Source organism: Misgurnus anguillicaudatus, chromosome 9 (genome assembly GCF_027580225.2).
Source record: "Misgurnus anguillicaudatus chromosome 9, ASM2758022v2, whole genome shotgun sequence".
NCBI lineage: Eukaryota > Metazoa > Chordata > Actinopteri > Cypriniformes > Cobitidae > Misgurnus > Misgurnus anguillicaudatus.
The window spans coordinates 28,464,336-28,483,941 of record NC_073345.2 but is presented as its reverse complement, the minus strand read 5'-3'; the positions used below and the strand labels follow the sequence as shown (position 1 = coordinate 28,483,941).

Sequence of the window (19,606 nt, the reverse complement as noted above, 5' to 3'; positions counted from 1 at the left end):
TTGACTTATGAATTGTTTCTTGCCTGTGCAGGACATTTCTGCCGTCTGAGTCAGAGCTGAGTTCCCAATGGTCAGAAGAGTCTGGGCGGCTTCATTGTTGATCTGCTTACACACTGAGAAAGATGCATCCAACCATCAAGCTCGATTTTTAAGTTTAATATAAAATTGCATTTAATGTGGGGGTGTGAGAACAAATTAGTATCAACATAATCTTAAATCTGCAATCCATAACTTTTCTCTCATGACTTTTGCATTTATGATATGCAGTTTTAAGAATGTATGCATTGACCGTGAATCACATAATTCGTCCTGTTTTTACACTGTGGACGTAGCCATTAATGATGTGCGGGTCTTCTTTATTTAAATTTATAGAAACTTTTAAAGCAACTTGATACAATAACATTATAAATCCACTTTTAATCAATATGTAATTTAATAATAAATGAAGTAGACTAATGCTGCGTTCACAACAGTTGCAGTAGAGACGTCAAGCACAAGTAATTTCAATGTTAAGTCAATGTGAAGATGCGTTGACGCGCGTCTGGAAGTCTTGCGGCGTGAATGTTGCACAATAGACGTGATTCAGCCTTGTTCGCGCGAATGGCACGAACTGAGCGTTGCGCCGGGAAATGTGCAAGTTGAAACTTTTACTTTGGCGGAAAAACGCGCTGCGTTAACCAATCAGGAGCTTGTTCTAGTAGTGACGTGATTACAGGAAGCGAGCAGAATGAAGCGAGTAAACTCAAAATGTTCAAGTGGCAAACTAGACGCGAATTTGACGCCTCAAACGCGGCTGGTGTGAACCCACAGTAATACTGATTTTTCATTTTTACTGTTTATCGCCCACCCCTAAACAGTGATGGTCGCTTTCGAAACACTGCTTCATGAGGCTTTGAAACATTTATAAATCTTTTGTTTTGAATCATTGGTTCGGAGCGTGTTTCAAACAGGCCAAGTCACGTGATTTTAGCATTTTTGCCCACACCTACAAAGTTGCAATTTTAACATGATATAATAAATTATCTATATGGTATTTTGAGCTAAAATTTCACATACATACTCTGAGGACACAAAGATTTTTTTATTATTTTATTTTTTTCAATGTTTGGACAGATCTTGTTGCTTTTACACTATTTTGACCAGCAGGTGTCGCCAGTGTGTGTGGTGTTTCAAACGCTTCGAAAAACTGAATCAATTTGCGAAGCAATTGGTTCAACTGATTCGAAGCTTTATTTCTCCCATTACTACCCTAAATAAATGACAATTTCACATAAATTTCGCCTTACCTTCCATGTGATCTGGGTCAAGAAACTCAATGACATCCTTCAAAACAAGAAAAATAAGAAACTTGAGTTCAAAAAAATATATTATACATTAGCAAGGTTTAAAGGAACAGTATATAAGAAATTTATATCAATTAATCATAAAATGGCCCTGATATGTCACTAGACATTAAGAAATCACTGACAACAGTGGTCTGGCCAGGATAGTGTCATTTAAAAAGTGGAGTTGCAGCCCTAAACTGGTGTTTATGTTGTCATGTTGTGTATTGGCCACTAGTTGTGTGATTGCAGTACCAGTTTTAGCCACAAGTTTTGTTATTGCAATACCAGTTTTGGCCACAATCCTACATACTGTTCCATTAAGTTTAGCTTGTATGCGAAACTACCGCTCCAGTGTTTACAAGTGTGGAGAAAAAGGACCATTCTGACGTTGTTGAATGTGGAATGATACCAATTAATATATTTGCGTCAGTTTGTTGTTTAAAATGGTCTGCAAGTGTGCGTTTCATATATGTAATGCGTGACTTTTCGAAGTGAATACGCAATACGTAAGGTCAAATGGCTAGTGCAAGAAAAGAAGTTATGGTTTAAAAGTACTTTTTTTGCAAAAATGACAATCGTTTTGCTAGATAAGACCCTTATGCCTTGGTTGGGATCATTCAGAGCCCTTTGCAACTGTGGTGAAACTGCAATTTTAAACTGCATTGAAACTGTAAACTGTTGAGGTCCACTAAAATCCACTTTTTGGAAAAAAAATCATGGAATGTTTTCCTAAAAAAAAAAAACGTATTTTCTTCTAGACTGAACAAAGAAAGATATAAACATCTTGGATAACATGGGGGTAAGTAAATGATCTGGATTTTTTATGAAAGTGGAGCATTCCTTTAAAGTATTAGTCCATTTTTTTTTTTTTAAATCCAGATAATTTACTCACCACCATGTCACTCAAAATGTCGATGTCTCTCCTTGTTCAGCCGAGAAGAAACCACGTTTTTTGAGGAAAACACTCCAGGATCTCTCCCATTTCAATGGACTTCAATGGACCCCAACACCCAACAGTTTTAATGCAGTTAAAAATGGCAGTTCCAAAGGACCCTAAACGATCCCAAACGAGGCATAAGAGTCTTATCTAGCAAAACAATTGTCATTTTTGACAAGAAAAATAAAAATATGCACTCCTAAACCACAACTTCTCTTTTTCCTCCGGTTCCGTGACGCGCCAGCGCGACCCCACGCAATTGCATAATGACGTTGAAAGGTCACTTGTTACATATATGAAAAGCACATTTGCGGACCATTTTAAACAATAAACTGACACAAAGACGTTAATTAGTATCATTCCACATACAACAACGCCAATGCAACTACAATGCCTAGTTTCACATGTCCTCCGTGACCTCTTGACGTGATGACGTATTGCGTGAGGTCGCGCTGGCGCGTCACAGGACCGGAGATAGTCAAGAAGTTGTGGTTTAAAAGTGCATTTTTATTTTCTTGCCAAAAATGACAATTGTTTCGCTAGATAAGACCTTTATGCCTCGTTTGAGATCGTTTAGAGTCCTTTGAAAACTGCATTAAAACTGTTAAGTGTTGGGGTCCATTAAAATGAGAAAAATCCTGGAGTGTTTTCCTCGGGGAACAGAATTTCTTCTTGACTGAACGAAGAAGGAAATCAACATTTTGGGTGACGTGGTGGTGAGTAAATAATCTGGATTTTTTGTAAGAAAATGGACTAATCCTTTAAAGAGATGCTTCCTGCACACCCAAAAATGGGCCTTTTCAACATTGTAAAATAAATTATCTATAGGGTATTTGCACCTGAAACTTTACAGGCATTCTGAGGACACACAAGACTAATATTACATCTTGAAAACTTGCCATAGTAGGTGACCTTTAAAGCAGAAAAGATTTATTGGCCGATATATCAGCCACTGCAATAAATCGGTCTATGACTACTAATGACGACCATGAATAAGATGTGCACTTTTTACACCATAACAAACATACTGATGATCATTTAGTACAACGAAGCAGCACTGGACGTGATGAGAGAGATGATGTTGGGGAGACTTACAACAAGCAGGTCCAACTGGTGCTCACAGGGGACAGAACCAGCAGGCATTTCAGCCTGCTCACAGGACAAATCAGGGCACAAAGCATGCTGGGAAGTGTCCAGGATATCGGTAACATTCATAGAGATGTCCAGCTGTGAGCCAAAAGGGATTGAGTGGATCCCAAGGGATCGAAGTAAAACAAAAAGAGGAGGGAATGTGAATGTAACATGCAAAAATTAATATGAATGAAATAATTGATCGTAGGCAACACAGACAAATGGTAGCAGATGACATTGCACAAGTACGTGCTGCATTCTCAGCAATAGAGATTTAGCAGGCATTAGCATAATGTCATTTAAGCAGGCTAAGTTGAGCAATAGCTGTGTTAACTGTGCTGAGCAGGTTGGTTAAATTGTTTCTGGCCTCATTTGAGTAGAACGAACCATAACAGAACAAACCATAAAGGCGATAGACTGCAAAAACACTTAAACGCACCTCCTCCATGGTTTCAACCACCTCTGAATTCACTGGAGGTGGAGAGCGAAGGCTCATTGGCACAAAAGGCTGGTTTTCCTCTTCTGGGTCTTCATGGATCAGGACACAGTCGCCTGTTTCCTCTTCATCATCATCATCTTCAGCTACAGACGCTCGTAAGGTCACCAGTTTTGATTTTCCCCTCCGCGTCATCCCTTGTGTCACACTTGGGCCAGGCTTCAGTTTGGCCCTCCGGGAGCTTTGATCAGAAACTTGAGATGTTAATGGCAGATCAGACAGCTCTTCTTCATCTTCCTCTTCAGCTGCTTGTATCACATGCTGAGAAAGTTTAGGGATGCGACCAGACCTAAGCAAAAGCAAAAAATTGTAAAATAACATGTAATCTATAGGTAAGAGGAAATATACATCTGAAATCTGTGATGCTGGTGCCGTACCTGGTTGGTTTATTAAAGATTTGTTCCTGTACAGCAGTGAGGTCAGGTTCTTCCTCAAAATCTTCCAGTTCATGGAGAATACTGGACTGTTTCTTTTCCCTCGCTTGTACTGGCATTGGTGTGACCTAAAAAAATGGGAGAGCAAAGCATTTTTTTGAAGGATTAGTCCATTTTCTTAAAAAAAAATCCAGATAATTTACTCACTACCATGTCATCCAAAATGTTGATGTCTTTCTTTGTTCAGTCGAGAAGAAATTAAGTTTTTTGAGGAAAACATTCCAGGATTTTTCTCATTTTGATGGACTTTAATGGACCCCAACACTTAACCGTTTTAATGCAATTTAAAATTGTAGTTTCAAAGGACTCTCAAACGAGGCATAAGGGTCTTATCTAGCAAAATGATTGTCATTTTTGGCAGGAAAAATAAAAAAATATGCACTTTTAAACCACAACTCTCGTCTTCCTCCGGTCCTGTGACTCGCCTGCGCGACCTTGCATAATACGTCATCACGTCAAGAGGTCACGGATGACGTATGCGAAAGAGGATCGTTTCGACCTTGTTGTATGTGGAATGATACTAATTCATGTATTTGTGTCAGTTTATTGTTTAAAATGATCCACAAATGTGCGTTTCATATATGTAACACGTGACCTTTCCACGGCATTACGCAATTACGTGAGGTCGCGCTGGCACGTCACAGGACTGGAGGAAGACGAGTTGTGTTTTAAAAGTGCATTTTTTTTTCTTGCCAAAAATGACAATCGTTTCGCTAGATAAGACCTTTATGCCTCGTTTGGGATCATTTAGAGTCCTTTGAAACTGCAATTTTAAACTTCATTAAAATTAAGTGTTAAGTGTTGGGGTCCATTAAAATGAGAAAAATACTGGAATGTTTTCCTCAAAAAACATAATTTCTTCTCGACTGAACAAAAAAAGACATCAACATTTTGGATGACATGGTGATGGGAAAATTATCTGGAATTTTTTAAAGAAAATGGACCAATCCTTTAAAGGTGCAGTGTGTAAATTTTAGCAGCATCTAGTGGTGAGGTTGCACATTGCAGCCAACGGCTTAGTCCACGGCTCACCCCTCGCTTTTGAAGCACATAAGCCGCCACCGGACAAACATGTCATTGCCAGTGACAACTTAGTAAAAAAAATTCCTTTAAGGGCTTCTGTAGAAAATTGGCAGCACAAAATGGTGACTTCCATGTAAGGGGACCCTCGGTGTATGTAGATAAAATGGTCTCGTTCTAAGGTAATAAACAAATAACGGTTCATTATGAAAGGTCTTTATACACCCCTGATAATATAGTTTTGTATATCATTTTGCATTTCTGTCAAAAGATCCTTCTAAAAATTACACACTGCACCTTTAAGTAAAGTTTTAGGAAGAAGTCATTTCACAGAAGCTTTAATATTTATTGTACACTTATTAACTCATTCCCCCCACCAGCATTTTTTGTGATTTTCACAAGTTTCACAAAATGCCTTCCATGAAAATTTTCTTCTATAAATATATAAACATATAAAAATGAACAAATATGTCAAATGAAAGAAAAGACCCTCTGCTTTCAAACAAATTGAGAAAAAAAATTCATCCTATCTTTATTTGTATACAATAAAACAGTATCATGTAATTAATTTGACAAAAATGGATTAACAGATCGAAAGCCAAAATCGAAAGATCAAAACATCTGTCCAATGTCTCATCAAACATGTAAACGTTACCTTGGGAGACTTTTTAGTTTCTTCTCCGGCTGGGCGTCTATTTCCCCACCTCTGACTGAGGGTCGGAGTCGGTCTTTGGGGTCGACCCTTGAGCTGAGCCGGTTTAATGGCCGGACTCTTGCTCACATTCTCTGATAAATCAGATTCCTTTAACCTGCTAACAAAGCATTACTATTTTAGTCTCGATCACATAACATGGAATCAATGCATTAAAAAAAGTAATGTTTCTCTCTTTAAATATCTATGGACTAAATCTCACCTGTCATCTAAAGATGGAGCATCAGAAACTTCATTTTCACAATCATGAGAATCATCGGCATCTACAAACCAATGAAATATATCATTTTTAAAACTTATCACTGACTTACATCTATCTCTGTATATTAAGCAGCAATAATACCTGTCAAAAAATGACGCTAACCTTAAAATTTGATCTTGAAATAGATAAATAAAGCTTTTTAAAGAGGTTTACAAACATAAAGCATCTATTCATTTTTAATGTGTACCCTTCCCATCGCTCCTAATATGTGATTGCTCCGCCCCTCCTCTGCGTTTCTTTGGAGCAGTAGCATCCTCTCCGTCATTCCAGAGGTCTTCGTTTTCCTTTTCTCCCGCCTCCTCATCGCTGTCCGAACCATCAGAAGACCCCATTTCCTTTCTTTTAGCCACTGTGTCAGAAAACAAATGTACAATAAATTATCAAAAAACCGTGGGTGATACACAGAAGGACAGATGGAAAAGAAAACTGACCTTTTGGTTTTCTTCGGGGCCTTTGCACTTTAGCCAACTTTCCAAGCTCCTTGTTCTTGGTTTTTTTCGTCTTCTCAGCTTCTAAAATCTGCTCCATTAATGTTTTGAAGAAGTCCAGATCCAAACGTCTCTTTTCCTCTGCAAACATAATCCTCAATTTATTTCATGTTCAACAAAGTGCACTGAACGTTTGTGGGTGTGTCTTTTAAAATGTTTCTTGACTGAATTTACAGTTAAATTTTGTTACTCACTAAAAGCTTTGTCTATCCTCCATGAGTTGGCTCTCTCCTCTTTCTTAAACTTGTTCTGTGAACACAGCACCACCAAAGAGTCAAATACTCAATCTCTTGAACACGAGCTTGTATATTAATAAAACAAATAGTAGAGATGCACCGATATATCGGCCAATAATCGGTATTGGCTGATAAAAGTAATTTTTACACTATTGTCTCATAGTTTAAAAACAGCAGATAGTCATGGCCTATATATCCTGTCAATCAAAAGAGAGCAGGAAAATGTATTGAATTTGAGCTGTGTGCATAGAAACATCACTAGTTTAACTCTTTCTGCACCATTGCGAGTTAACTAGTCAATTAATAGAAAACGCTTCCTTGCCAAAGACGAGTTTTTCCGGCAATCTGTTATTATCCACCAGGTAATATTATCTTACCCAACTTATAAAACCCGGAAGCAACCCCAAACAGTAAGAACTCTGTGTATGTTCCGTTCTGAATCTGATCTCTTTTAAAAGTCCTTCATAAAAACAGAATTGCTCGAAATTTGGTATTTTTGAAGAAACCTACCCATATTTGAGAGGTGATAAAAAGAAAACTAATAATGGTAGGATGAAACTTTTTTTTTTGAAAGCAGAGGTTCTGTTTTTGTTCATTTGATATACAGTATAGTATGTTTATACATAAAGTATGTTTAAAAAAAATTCTGGAAGGAATTAAACTTTTGTGAAAATCACAAAAAATGCTGGTGCTGGCTGGCAACTTTCTTTAAAAAAAAACGCTGGTGGGGAAAGAGTTACTGTTTAATATTAATGGTCATTATGGAATTTAGTTTATGCAAGTTAATATAGCCACCAAACTGTAGGCAGATATCAGTCTAAATAAAAAACCGCTATCGGTATCAGTGGAAAAATTTCAAATCAGTGCATGTCTAAAAAATGTGTTAAATTTTAGGTATGTACAGAGTGCATCCCTGGTCAGAAGTCATGTATATTTTATGAGAGTTGGCAATTTGAAGTTTATTTAAAGCCATAATCCAAGTTAAATATAAATTTGCAACAGCATTTAAGGCAATTTCTGCAAATGTTTAAAGTCCCCATGTGGTGAAAATTAAGTTTTTATTGTTGTTTACATAATATGCTTTGAAGGAAAACACAACAGTTTTTCAATATTTTACTATTCTTTTTATATTTAGACGAATTAATACATACCTACCTTTTTTTCAATGCGTGCACTTAATCTTTACGGAAGCCAAGAGAGGACATGCACTATTATTATTTTTGCTTGCTTGTTTTCTCGTGATCACAACTTAATTTCTCATGATCTCGAGATAACGAAAGTTGTTTTCTTGAGATCACGACTTAATTTTCTCATGATCTAGAGATAACAAAAGTTGTTTTCTCGTTATCCTGACATGATAATCCAAATGTCATAATATAATTTCCTGTCCATAATATTTAGCCTATTTTGAAATGGACTGCTAATGTATATGAGTTGGGGTCTTCGCCGTTACCACATGTGTAGCTAATGTGTAGATAGACTTACCTAATAAATTTGGACGGTTCATGTTCGTGAATTTAGGGACCATCTCTAAAGTAATACTGTACACGTTTCTATCTTCAATGGTATTTAACAGTTTATTTAAATAAATATCAACAATCTAAAAAGTGTGCATTATAGCTGACAACCACATAAACACGTTGGTTTTGTGTCTGTTTGTTGACTTTCAGTCATTACATTTAAATGCTGTTAAACGTATAGAACCGTGTATTGAGTAACTTAAAGACGGTCCCTAAATTCATCACTGTAAAATTGTATATTGACAAATCTATTTCAGCTTGAGCGAATCTCTGATCCAAGTAAAATCTCATTTGTTCATCCATGCTAATTTAGCAAAATATGCTTTTACTGTTTACAAACAAAACAACAAGTTCTATTGAGTACACGTAAGCTTTAATCACATCTCAAGAATACAACTTTTGTTATGTCATGATCACGAGAAAACAACTTTTGTTATCTCAAGATAACAAGAAATTAAGTCGTGATCACCAGAAAACAAGCAAGCAAAAATAATAATAGTGCATGGCCTCTCTCAGCTTCCGTAAATCTTTGCACAGTGCGTCGTGAATGTGTTAGCATTTAGCCTAGCCCCATTCATTCCTTAGGATCCAATTAGGAATTAATTTAGAAGCCACCAAACACTTCCATGTTTTCCCTATTTAAAGACTGTTACATGAGTAGTTACACAAGTAAGTATGGTGGCACAAAATAAAAGTGGTGATTTTTTTAAGCGGAAAAAAAATTGAACTATATTGTAAGGCGGAAAAGCAATTAGTTTGCAGCACTTCGACCTCGGCACGCAGTAACATCATCACTCCTGACTACTCCCCCTCTCGCTCAAACTTCTGTCAATATTACTGCGCCTAGTGGGGACTAATTCACATATTCATAAATCCTACTGTATACTAAATGAGGCAAGGGTGTAAAAAACATTCAAGCTGTTTTTAAGCATGAAGAAATTGCTGTCAGAGAAAAAACATTTATACATGCCATTTCGATGCTCAAAGATGACTTTTAAGTAAAAATAATTGACTATAGGGGGACTTTAAATTAAGGAGATATTTCAGAGGATATTTAAAGCACCAAACCTTAATCTCTACACGATCCCGGTGTGGAAAAAGTTGACCAATCATGGAGAAGTCCGTTCCTACCATGCTGATGGCCAAATAAAACATATCAGTCTCTGTAAAAGTCAAAATAAGAGATCGCTTAGAACTGGAAACAATAAACATAAATACACATTATGGAGTAAAAATTCATATTGGTTTCTGACCTCCACTGGACCAGGGTTTGGTGTAGGTGCCCTTCCTAAAGCTGGAGTAGGTGGTAGTAGAACCACGTTCAAATATAGGATCTCTGTCCTCGGCTGGATTAGGTCCATTAGTCCTGGACACCTGGACTGTTAAAATATATAAAAAAAAAAGAGGAGGTAAGTAATGGTCTACTGAGAAACCTACTGGTTTTGAACAGTGTTTCCACTCCTTGGTTAACTTCAAATTCAAGGACCTTTTAAGGAATTTCCAGGTCCAAGACCCTCAAATTCAAGGACTAAAGGTGGGGACACATTTCAAGTGACAGCAAGGTTACATTATGTTGCCTTTAAAGATACATTGTTACAGTTCCCTTTCGAGGGAACTCGCGCTGCATCACTGCGGTGACACTTACACCAAGGGTAAGTCCGTCTGAATGCGTATATCAAATTCAACCAATGGTAAGGCTTAACGACAAAGACAGGGTGATGTGGGAGCCAGGAAGTATATTGCTATCTGAAATATTGCCAAAGACAGCGTTACAGGGACGCAGGAAGTATGGCAAGGGAGACGCAGCACCTCGTATGTAACCCGATATGTTTTCATTTGTCAAAAACAATTATGCAAAAAAGCATTTTGGTATGAATCAACATTCACATACAGTAGATATGAAAATTTAAAGTGAACAGTTTAGCACGTGTGCTTAAAAAGTCTAGAATTTTTATGATATTATCCTACAGTACACAGGGAATAATATGTTTTTTCCAGTAAACTTCTTGCATAAAATAGATTCAAGCACTTTTAATGACCTGTATCTATGTATGTATATTTTCAAAAACTTCCCAGGGCCTTGAATGTTTTCCTCCAGATTCACAAACTTTCAAGGACCCATGGGAACCTTGTTTAAAACTATGTTCAATGTCTTCATCTGAAAAAAAAAACAGGTTCTTTCCATAAGCAGCTTCTCATGAGATGAAACCTCACTCACCTCTCTTCATCTATAATCAAAGATCCATCTTCTGCTACTTTCACCCTGGGTACCATCAGAGGCTCTTCCTCCTCTGGAAGACTTTCCTCCACTCGCTCTTCCTCTTCCTCATGACCAGCATCTCGAGCCACGATTTCTTGAACTGTTGGACCAGTTGATGGCTTAGAAGAACTGAGAAGGAACAAGAAGTTTTGGTGATGCTGTAATCCACAAACACATTGTACGGACAGCTATAAGAGGACAGACTGACTGATTAGACTTACGTTGGTGTAGGAGAGTTAGGTAACACTATCTCAGACACTATCTCCTCCTCCTCTGTGAAAGACCTGCGAATTGCAACAGTCTAGGTCAATAAAGGAATAAATTGTTCATCAAACTCACTAGTTGATCAAAATCATATGCTGTTCCCAACACACAGGAATTAAGTATGAGACGTACTTCATTGGGTTGGACACAGGTAAGTAATAGATCAGTTCTTTCATGGTCATTTTGGTGTGATCTTTTGGTGCCTTTCGTCCTTTGACTCCAATTTTGGGTTTCTTCTTGTCTTCCTAAATTCAAGCATCATAAAAGAGAGACTTACATACAGTGGATAAAAAAATGGTCGGCACGCAGTCATAATCCCACCATTATTTTTTCTGCCTATTATACATAAATGCAAAACACACACCTTGCTTTTGCTCATCTCCATTTTAAGAAGCTCTCTAAGTTTCCGAGCCCTGGCCAACCTGATCAAGTCTGCAGGGTCATTTAGAGCTGTCAAAGATTTGATGACCTTTGAAGACGATTTAAGCCTTTCAAGTTTTTCTATTAATGGATCAGACTGGCTTTGCTTAGGATCAAGTCCAGAACGGTTTTCCGGTCGAACAGCCGTGTCGGTCAAAGCAGAAGGGCTTGGACACTCCGGAGGGTTTTCATGAAGCAATCCAGAATCGGGTTGGGATGTTTCAAGGGGATGCTGAGACACATGCCCAATGGTTTTCTCTGATGGTCCTCCCCCTTTTGTCTCCTCCACTATTTCAGTCTGAGGTGGGGCTGCAGGTGTGGGCTGAGCTTTGGGTTGCCTGCTCCCTCCAGAAGGTCTAGGTCTTCCAGGAGCCTTGAAATTGGGGACAGGCTCCTTAACCAAAGGCGTCACAGAGGCAAGCTCTTCAACGCTGGATTTTTCAGATTCACTGGGTGTTACTGGTTTGAGAGTGGACTTGGATGGAGACTTTGGAGTCTTGGTGGAGGCTGCAGAGGCTCGAGGTTTGGCCAGGTTGGGCAAAGCAGTTAAGCGTTTTCTTCTTTGTGGGCCGGACGACAAAGAGGTGCTTGTTGCAGCTTGGGCATCACTAGTTTTAGTTGCAGCATCTCTGTTGTTAAGCAAAATAAAAACAATCATTACATGTGTAAACTCTCAAAAAAAAGTCTTGGGAAATCAAATATTGAATATAGTTTTGAATTAAGCAGCACTTACTCTCCGTGGCTAGTGGATTCCACCTCATGGCTGCTGCTTATAGCTGCTTTCGCATTGGTCGGCTCTGTTGCTGAGGGGTGCGCATCAGTCTTAACCTGATCTACTGTGACCCCTGACCCCTCTGATGGGGTGGAGTCAGCAGTCTGGGGAGGCTGAGTTTTATTTAGAGATGCATCAGAAGAGCCTGTCAGAGCTCGGCCTGCTGGCTTTACATTGGGCCGGACGCTGATTCTTGATCTGCGTATCATCTTCACCTGTTATAGGTTTAAAAAAGAGAAAAAATTGATATGCAATTGTAGTTATTTCCACAAATTTTATGTAAAACATATACAAACATGGACTTTTAATAAAATACAGATTTTTTTATATTTACACTAGAAGTTGTTATTCAACCATTGCCACATTTTTAAAGGGGACATTTCCCAAGACTTTTTTAAGTTGTAAAATAAATCTTTGGTGTCCCCAGAGTGCGTATGTGTAGTTCTAGCTCAAAATCCATATAGATAATTTATTATATCATGTAAAAATTGCCACTTTGTAGGTATGATCAAAAATGTGCCATATTGGGTGTGTCCTTTTAAATGCAAATGAGCTGATCTCTGCACTTAATGGTAGTGCTGTGGTTGGATAGTGCAGTTCTGACATCACGAGGGGAGCCAAATTTCCATAACCTATTTTTTCACATGCTTGCAGAGAATGGTTTACCAAAACTAAGTTACCGGGTTTATCTTTTTCACATTTTCTAGGTTAATAGAAGCACTGGGAACCCAATTACAGCACTTAAACATGGAAAAAGTCAGATTTTCATGATATGGCCCCTTTTATCTATTTGAGAAAGTAAACTTCTGGCTTATTTTAACAGGTGGTTCTCACATTTAATAATCAAATAATCATGTCTCTATTTTAACATATAGAATTATTGCAGTACATATGCTCGCTCTCTTATATCACAGATGCATAAAATACTTGTGATGGTGTTCAAGCCAGTTTGACAGCTGAAGGGTGTCCTAATTTCATATCTTATGGTATATCATGACAGAAATAAAGTCTGTTTAGGTAAGAGTCAAAAATTGTACGTTTATCTTTATCACACGTGGCTCTTCTTTAGTGATTTCAAATATGCTGACCACCAGAGTTTATAACACCATACTGTAAGATACTTATTTTCATATGCACATATATGTTCCCTCCCTTAAATCACGTTTACATGTTTGAGTCGGTTAGCTAAATCGACGAATATATAACTTAAAAAAAATATATGCACAAAACAAAAATCTCTTATTTGAGTACATCGCTTTTAAAGTTTTGATGATGAAATACTGTCTTCTCGACTGGCAATTTAGTCCTTTCAAAACAATGCTCATAATCGCGTCATGTTCGGCTTTAAGAACTAATTATATTGCATTTTACACCATCACTTTGAAAACACGTATGTGACAACATCAAAACTTACTTTATTTGTGCTCTGTACGAGACGAGTAGATTGATAGTAAAATCTTTAGCGCCTTAGATCCTCCATGCTTGTTGTTTGTTTCTGAGCATGAGCTGTGATGCCCGGAACGATTATTCACGCTTCGCTCAGTGGGTCCACCCGGACGAGTTTCTTCGTCGGACACGTCTCTGCGCGTGATAAAAGATGTGGTAAAGATGTTTTTTTCCATATGCATAAGCGATTAACAAAAAAACTAAAAACATGGATACGATGACTGCAAACAGTCACGCTTCATCAAGCACGAGGACTTGTGAAACTAGAGAAGAAAGTAAAGATTCAGCAGCTGTGAAAGGAAATACTGCAACACTTTCCATGCCTGACGTTAATCTAGTGTGTGTTGAATATCCAGGAATTGTCAACAATGTGGACAAAATGTTGGAAAGCATTGGACGGGATGAGGGGGTGTCCAAGGTGATCACATACCTATTATGTATTTAATGGTTGTAATGGGAATTCTATTGGTTTTAAATTATATTGTCTCATTGGATCTCTACTGGTAATGTTCTGCATACCGTGGGATGTTATCTGGTAGATGGGAACCAGTAGGAAAACATTAAAAACCAAAAGTTTGTATTGTTTTTCAGCAAGATGAACTGTTATTTATTTAAAGTGTAGACAGACAGTATCAAGTTTATGTCACAATTTGACAGCTGATGATCAGTTACAGTGGCCACAAAAAATATTTGGAAGCTTAAGTTACACTTAAGGATGTCTGAATGTCATTGCTTTACTCAAATGCAATAGTAGCCCTAAAGGTCCTGTTGGAGTGGATTTTAACCTGGAGTGTTTCTTATTTTGAACAGACATATGGAGATTCTTCCAAAAGACTTGAACTGCGCTTTCGTCCGAAAGACCCCTTCTGTCATCCTGTGAATGGAAATCGATACTCCTCCACCAATCTTCTCCTCAGAGTTCGCCGCAGAACCCGCAAAGGAAGTGGGGAGACCCAAATCAGCATGGAGATAGTGGGACTTATAGGAACCACGTATAAATTTCAAGGTTGAAAAGCCTACATTCACCTACCTAGTATCTATTTCACACACTGATCCAACAAACATTTATTTTAAAGAATTTATAGGGTCATATCTCCATAACTTGTCAATATTTGATATTTCAAGGAATGGCTGATTATCAGTACCTGGCTACTCACAATGATCCAGATGGCAACCAGGTCTCTTTGTATGACAAGATAATTTTGCGTAAACCTGAAAAGAAAGAATTCTACGATAATCCAGTGCCTCTTTTCATACCTCCTCCTATTTTCTCCCGTCTGGACACTCCTGTGGATTATTACTATCGTCCGGATGTTCTTCACAGGTAAGCTGGAGAGGAGCGCATAAATTAACTGGTCTGGGAATGCAATTGAATCTGTTGGTATGATATTTACTGAAAATACAGCAGCTGTATGTGCACCTTAAAGGTTTCATTTGTTTGTTACATACCTTGTATTACTTCCCAAAATACAGCAAGGAAACTGCAATGCAGGCTTCTCTCTTAAAAGATCAGCTTATTGCCCCGAATCGGACTCGTCGGCCAAACAATGCCATTTTTGTCAACTTTGATGATAAGACCATACCATCGGAGCCTTTAGAAGCTGCTGTAAAAAGCTGGAAGAAGATTGGTGTCCATCCTTATGACTTAAAAGCAGAGCAACAATTAAAAGAGGTTGGAAAACGTGCTTTTTTGGGCTTAACTGAGCTATGTACATACATAGATTTTTATTTTATATATAAAGTTAGTCTTTTAAAGGGGCCATGCATGGAAACCTCACTTTTTCAATGTTGAAAATTGGATCCCCAGTGCTTCTATCAACCTAAAAAATGTGAAAACGAACAGCCCAGTCACTTAGTTTTGGTAAACCATTCTCTGCAAGCACGTTAGGTCATTGAAAATTGGCTCCCCTTATGATGTCATAAGGGGATCTTAATATAATAAAACAGCCCCTAAATCTACACTATCCAACCACGGCACTGCCATTTAGTGCAGAGAGAAAGAAATAAGAAAAAAATAAGTGACAGCACAATTGAGTTGTTTTGCATTTCATCAGCTCATTTGCATTTTTAAGGACACACCCAAAACTGCACATTTTTGCTTGCACCTACAAAGTGGCAATTTAAACATGCTATAATATGTTATCTGTTTGGTATTTTGAGCTAAAACTTCACATATGTACTCTGGGTACACCAAAGATTTATTTTACACCTTAAAGGCCCCTTTTAGTCTTTAAAGAGGAATTGAACTGTATTGTATAAGCTATATAATGTACATTTACTGCTTAATTACAGTAAGGATATAATCTCCAATTCGGTCCTGTGGGACGTTACGTAAAGATTGTCTGGTGTGCTGCAGTTACCAAAGGGGGGCGACGTGTAGCAAAGAGTCATTTGAGAAGTACAAATAGTGTAAAAATGCTATATAAGTCAATTTGAGCGACTGTTTGGCCAATTTTCTTATGTAATTTTGCATCATGGAAAATAAATGTCCTTATAACCCTTATCTTATCCTAATTCCACCTGTGCTTGAAAGCTCTTTCTTTTAAAAAAATACTGATTATTTTGACTGTCCTCACAGCTTTTCGAGAGAAGACCCATATGGTCCCGAAACGGCATCAAGGTCAACGTCAGTATTCACCCAGAAAAAATGAAGCACCTCCTCCCTTATATGGCCTACTACATGGTGAGCAGGTTATATAAAACTAGTGATATTTAAAAAAAAAAAAGGTATTTAAGTTAAACTGATTTGTTATTATGGTGACATCTTTTTCTCTTAGTGTGATTCTTGTGTATATCAATGGTAGAGCATTGCGTTAGCAGCGCAAAATGTCATGGGTTCGAACCTTAACTGATTAAAAAGATCTTGTAATGCTTAGTTCCTTTGGATAAAAACATTTCCCGAATGCATAAATGTGACATAAAAAACACATTTGAATTTATGTGTAGTTGACAGGGCCATGGAGGAGTTTGTGGGTCAGGTATGGATACGATCCCCGGAAGACCCCTGAAGCAAAGATCTACCAGGTTCTAGACTTCAGGATCCGCTGTGGGATGAAGCATGGTAATAGATCAACTCAAGCACTTGAACCTTAACTACTGTAAAACTGTTTATATTTAGACAACCTCAGATTTAACGAATGCTTAAACATACATAAACCGCAAGCTCTAAATAACTTACATAATGCACTGAAGAGCAAAACAGATGATAGATGCATGGTTCCTGTGATTTCTTATCGTTGCTGTTGTTGTGTGTTGCTCTAGGATATACCGCCAATGATATGCCGGTGAAATCCAAGAGAAGTGCTTATCATTACAGTCGTCCAACCACACTCAACAGAGCAGGTACTGTGGCACAGCAGATGATGTTCTGCTCCAAAATACTGTTTTTTATTAAACTGTTCTGATCATCCACTGTTGACCAGTATGTTGATGTATGCCTTAGGAATTGAAAAATGAAAACATTTGAATATATGAAAGAAGCAAAGAGAGCAAAGGGGGACAGGTTGCAACCTGCTGGTCATGAGACTCGAACCAGCAATTCTTGGGTTACAATCCCGACTCTTTAACCATAAGGCTTTGACCGTGAGCCGTAATTTTTCAGTTCCCCAACCTGCTAGTGTGAGTGACATCGCAATGGAAAGTCCTTCAACATCGGGACCCAAACCTGCCACATCTAAATATCTGCTCATGGTAATTTGTTTTATTTCATTTCCTCATGAGCAGATAAGCTTCTGTCATGCTAGGAAAGTAACCTTAAAGGTATAGCGGAAGATTTCCTGAATTGTTTAAAAGAACCGCCCCTACACGTTTAAAAAAAATGCACATGCGCAACACTCTACCTCCTCCCGAGAGGGAACGCCTATTAAACCAGTTCTTCTCTTCGCTCTGTTTCCAAGTTGCTGTCTGCATGTTAACCGTGTCTGCGCGGTTCGTGACTTGTGCCAGGGCTAGCATCGCTAATCATAGCTTACATCAACTTTTACTAGCAGTGATTTTAAATGGATTTCTCCAAAACGCATGCCAAACTTTACCTGTCGAGTAGAAACTTCGCGTGGGAAGCCCAACCTGTCCTATTAGCGCATGCCAGCGTGTGAAATAGTCTCCCAAAAACACTCTGGTCTTGTTTTTTTTTCTTCATAGGCCTTTCTCTTCTTGTCATACAATACGTAGACACTTTTTCTCTTGCGACGCTCAGACATTTTGGAAAAACCTTGTGAGAATGCGAGCTTCAACGAATGGTTGAAACCGTAGCCCACCACACATATACCCCTGAAAGTGCACATGTGCAGAAAGCGAACCTATGGACGAGCAGGTACGACGGCCTTACGTCAACATATCATCAGAATGATTGACAACTGGGATGACCAATAGTCTTGATGATCCACCCGGAAAAAGAAAATCTTCCGCTATACCTTTAATTGTAACTGATTATTTTATTTATCAACTTATGAACCCCAGTTTGGGAAACCCTGCCTTAACACATCTTTCTCCTACTGTGCTCTTATAATCTCAAGGAGTCTGTCTACATATTTCGGGAAGGTATGCTTCCTCCATACCGCCAGATGTTTTACCAGCTTTGTGATCTGGATGTAGACAAGTAAGATCCAAGACTTTTTTTTAAGATGTAAAAAAATCTTTGGTGTCGCCAGAGTACGTATGTGAAGTTCTAGCTCAAAATAACATAGATAATTTGTTATAGCATGTCATTTGCTATTAAATGCAAATGAGCTGATCTCTGCACTAAATGGCAGTGCTGTGGTTGGATAGTGCAGATTAAGGGGCAGTGTTATTCTGACATCACAAGGGGACCCAAATTTAAACAACCTATATTTTTACATGTTTGCAGAGAATGGTTTACCAAAACTAAGTTACTGGGTTGATCTTTTCAAATTTTCTAAGTTGATAGAAGCGCTGGAGATCCATCAAACATGGAAAAAGTCAGATTTTCATTATATGTCCCCTGCATTTTAAAGTGCATTTTAAACTCTACATTTTTATCATGATGTATTATTAGTCTTTGCAATTATTTATCATCCATAAAATCCATTCATAACACCCCTCCTTTCCCCAGCCAGGGAGCATTGCAAAACCTAAGCATTTTTTTTGTTTACATTCATAGAATCAAGGAGATCATCCATAAGAATGATGGGAAAGAGGAGGTGTGTGATGAGAGAGATGGGTGGTGTTTGCCCAACACAGCTGATGAGCTCAGGAATATCATTTCCGACATGATCCAAAAATATGTCCAAGCCAACCGGCCAGGTACAAGACAAGAACAATGCACCGCTTGTGCAGAAACACATTATCAAAGCTATATATGGTTTAACTTGAGTGGCTTTATATTGTTGCAGCTTCATCCACTCCAAATCCTAAAAGAAATCGAGCCAAAACAGTAGAGAGTGGAGAGGACGAAGATGAGGACGATGAAGATGAGGATGAAGATTACAAGCCATCCTATGAGAGTGACAATGAAATGGAAACCGAAATTGCAGATTACCTGTAATTTCATTTTAGTTTAATGCATGCACTTGGATATGTAAATATTAATGTAAAAAAATGTTTTGTAAAAATGTTGGAAATGGTACATAAGGTACATAAGCTGTCACCAGGGTGTTACCCTTTCAAAAAGTACACTTTTGTACTTAATTAGAACATATTCAGACCCCAAAGGGCTATATATATTTTGTACCTACTGGATAATTTAAAAAAATGTTGGATAAATTGACTGCCCAAATATATATTTTTTTAAATAGTAAGTTGCAATTTTGTGTAAAAAGTCCTCACCTTTTAGCAGTCCAGTTTAAAGAAAAGATAGGTGTTTACACCTATAAATACTTTTGGTTTATGTATCAATTAAAGCTGAGCCCATTACATTGTGGGATA

At 38.0% G+C, this 19,606-nt stretch overlaps 2 protein-coding genes across 9 annotated transcripts in view; one reads left to right on the top strand and one right to left on the bottom strand.

The window, feature by feature from the left end:
* The window catches only part of LOC129423518 (uncharacterized), a 23,121-nt gene extending 9,297 nt beyond the window's left edge, over positions 1-13,824 (bottom strand). For 3 of the 7 annotated variants that reach the window (XM_055179829.2, XM_055179828.2, XM_055179830.2), the window contains exons 1-18: positions 13,692-13,824; positions 12,239-12,492; positions 11,450-12,134; positions 11,218-11,330; positions 11,043-11,105; positions 10,780-10,950; positions 9,815-9,948; positions 9,630-9,724; positions 7,000-7,054; positions 6,749-6,886; positions 6,505-6,666; positions 6,258-6,318; positions 5,999-6,155; positions 4,267-4,391; positions 3,833-4,178; positions 3,358-3,489; positions 1,287-1,323; positions 24-113 (exon numbers count right to left, since the gene is read on the bottom strand). In XM_055179829.2, the coding sequence (XP_055035804.2) occupies positions 24-113; positions 1,287-1,323; positions 3,358-3,489; positions 3,833-4,178; positions 4,267-4,391; positions 5,999-6,155; positions 6,258-6,318; positions 6,505-6,666; positions 6,749-6,886; positions 7,000-7,054; positions 9,630-9,724; positions 9,815-9,948; positions 10,780-10,950; positions 11,043-11,105; positions 11,218-11,330; positions 11,450-12,134; positions 12,239-12,486 (2,812 nt within the window). In that variant the 5' untranslated portion in view covers positions 12,487-12,492; positions 13,692-13,824. The remainder of the gene's footprint in view (positions 1-23; positions 114-1,286; positions 1,324-3,357; positions 3,490-3,832; positions 4,179-4,266; positions 4,392-5,998; positions 6,156-6,257; positions 6,319-6,504; positions 6,667-6,748; positions 6,887-6,999; positions 7,055-9,629; positions 9,725-9,814; positions 9,949-10,779; positions 10,951-11,042; positions 11,106-11,217; positions 11,331-11,449; positions 12,135-12,238; positions 12,493-13,691) is intronic. The other 4 variants (XM_055179825.2, XM_055179827.2, XM_055179826.2 and 1 more) reach the window with 4 other exon arrangements.
* gtf3c5 (general transcription factor IIIC, polypeptide 5) lies at positions 13,774-19,606 on the top strand. Of its 2 annotated transcripts, XM_055179833.2 has the most exons (12): positions 13,774-13,879; positions 14,080-14,141; positions 14,534-14,729; positions 14,849-15,047; positions 15,197-15,395; positions 16,302-16,406; positions 16,670-16,784; positions 16,985-17,065; positions 17,325-17,413; positions 18,238-18,320; positions 18,843-18,985; positions 19,075-19,606. In XM_055179833.2, exons 1-12 carry the CDS (start codon positions 13,789-13,791, stop codon positions 19,224-19,226), a joined length of 1,515 nt encoding a protein of 504 aa, XP_055035808.2. In that variant the 5' UTR covers positions 13,774-13,788; the 3' UTR covers positions 19,227-19,606. The 2 variants fall into 2 exon arrangements, with proteins under 2 accessions (XP_055035808.2, XP_055035807.2); XM_055179832.2 differs by lacking the exon at positions 13,774-13,879 and having other exon boundaries at positions 13,917-14,141.

Bases quoted from the DNA above. Each gene is read 5' to 3' on its own strand.
- gtf3c5 (XM_055179832.2), top strand. From the start codon at position 13,932: ATGGATACGATGACTGCAAACAGTCACGCTTCATCAAGCACGAGGACT. The intron at 14,142-14,533 runs GTGATCACATAC...TATTTTGAACAG, and splicing joins GGGATGAGGGGGTGTCCAAG to ACATATGGAGATTCTTCCAA. The intron at 18,321-18,842 runs GTAAGATCCAAG...TTACATTCATAG, and splicing joins TGTGATCTGGATGTAGACAA to AATCAAGGAGATCATCCATA.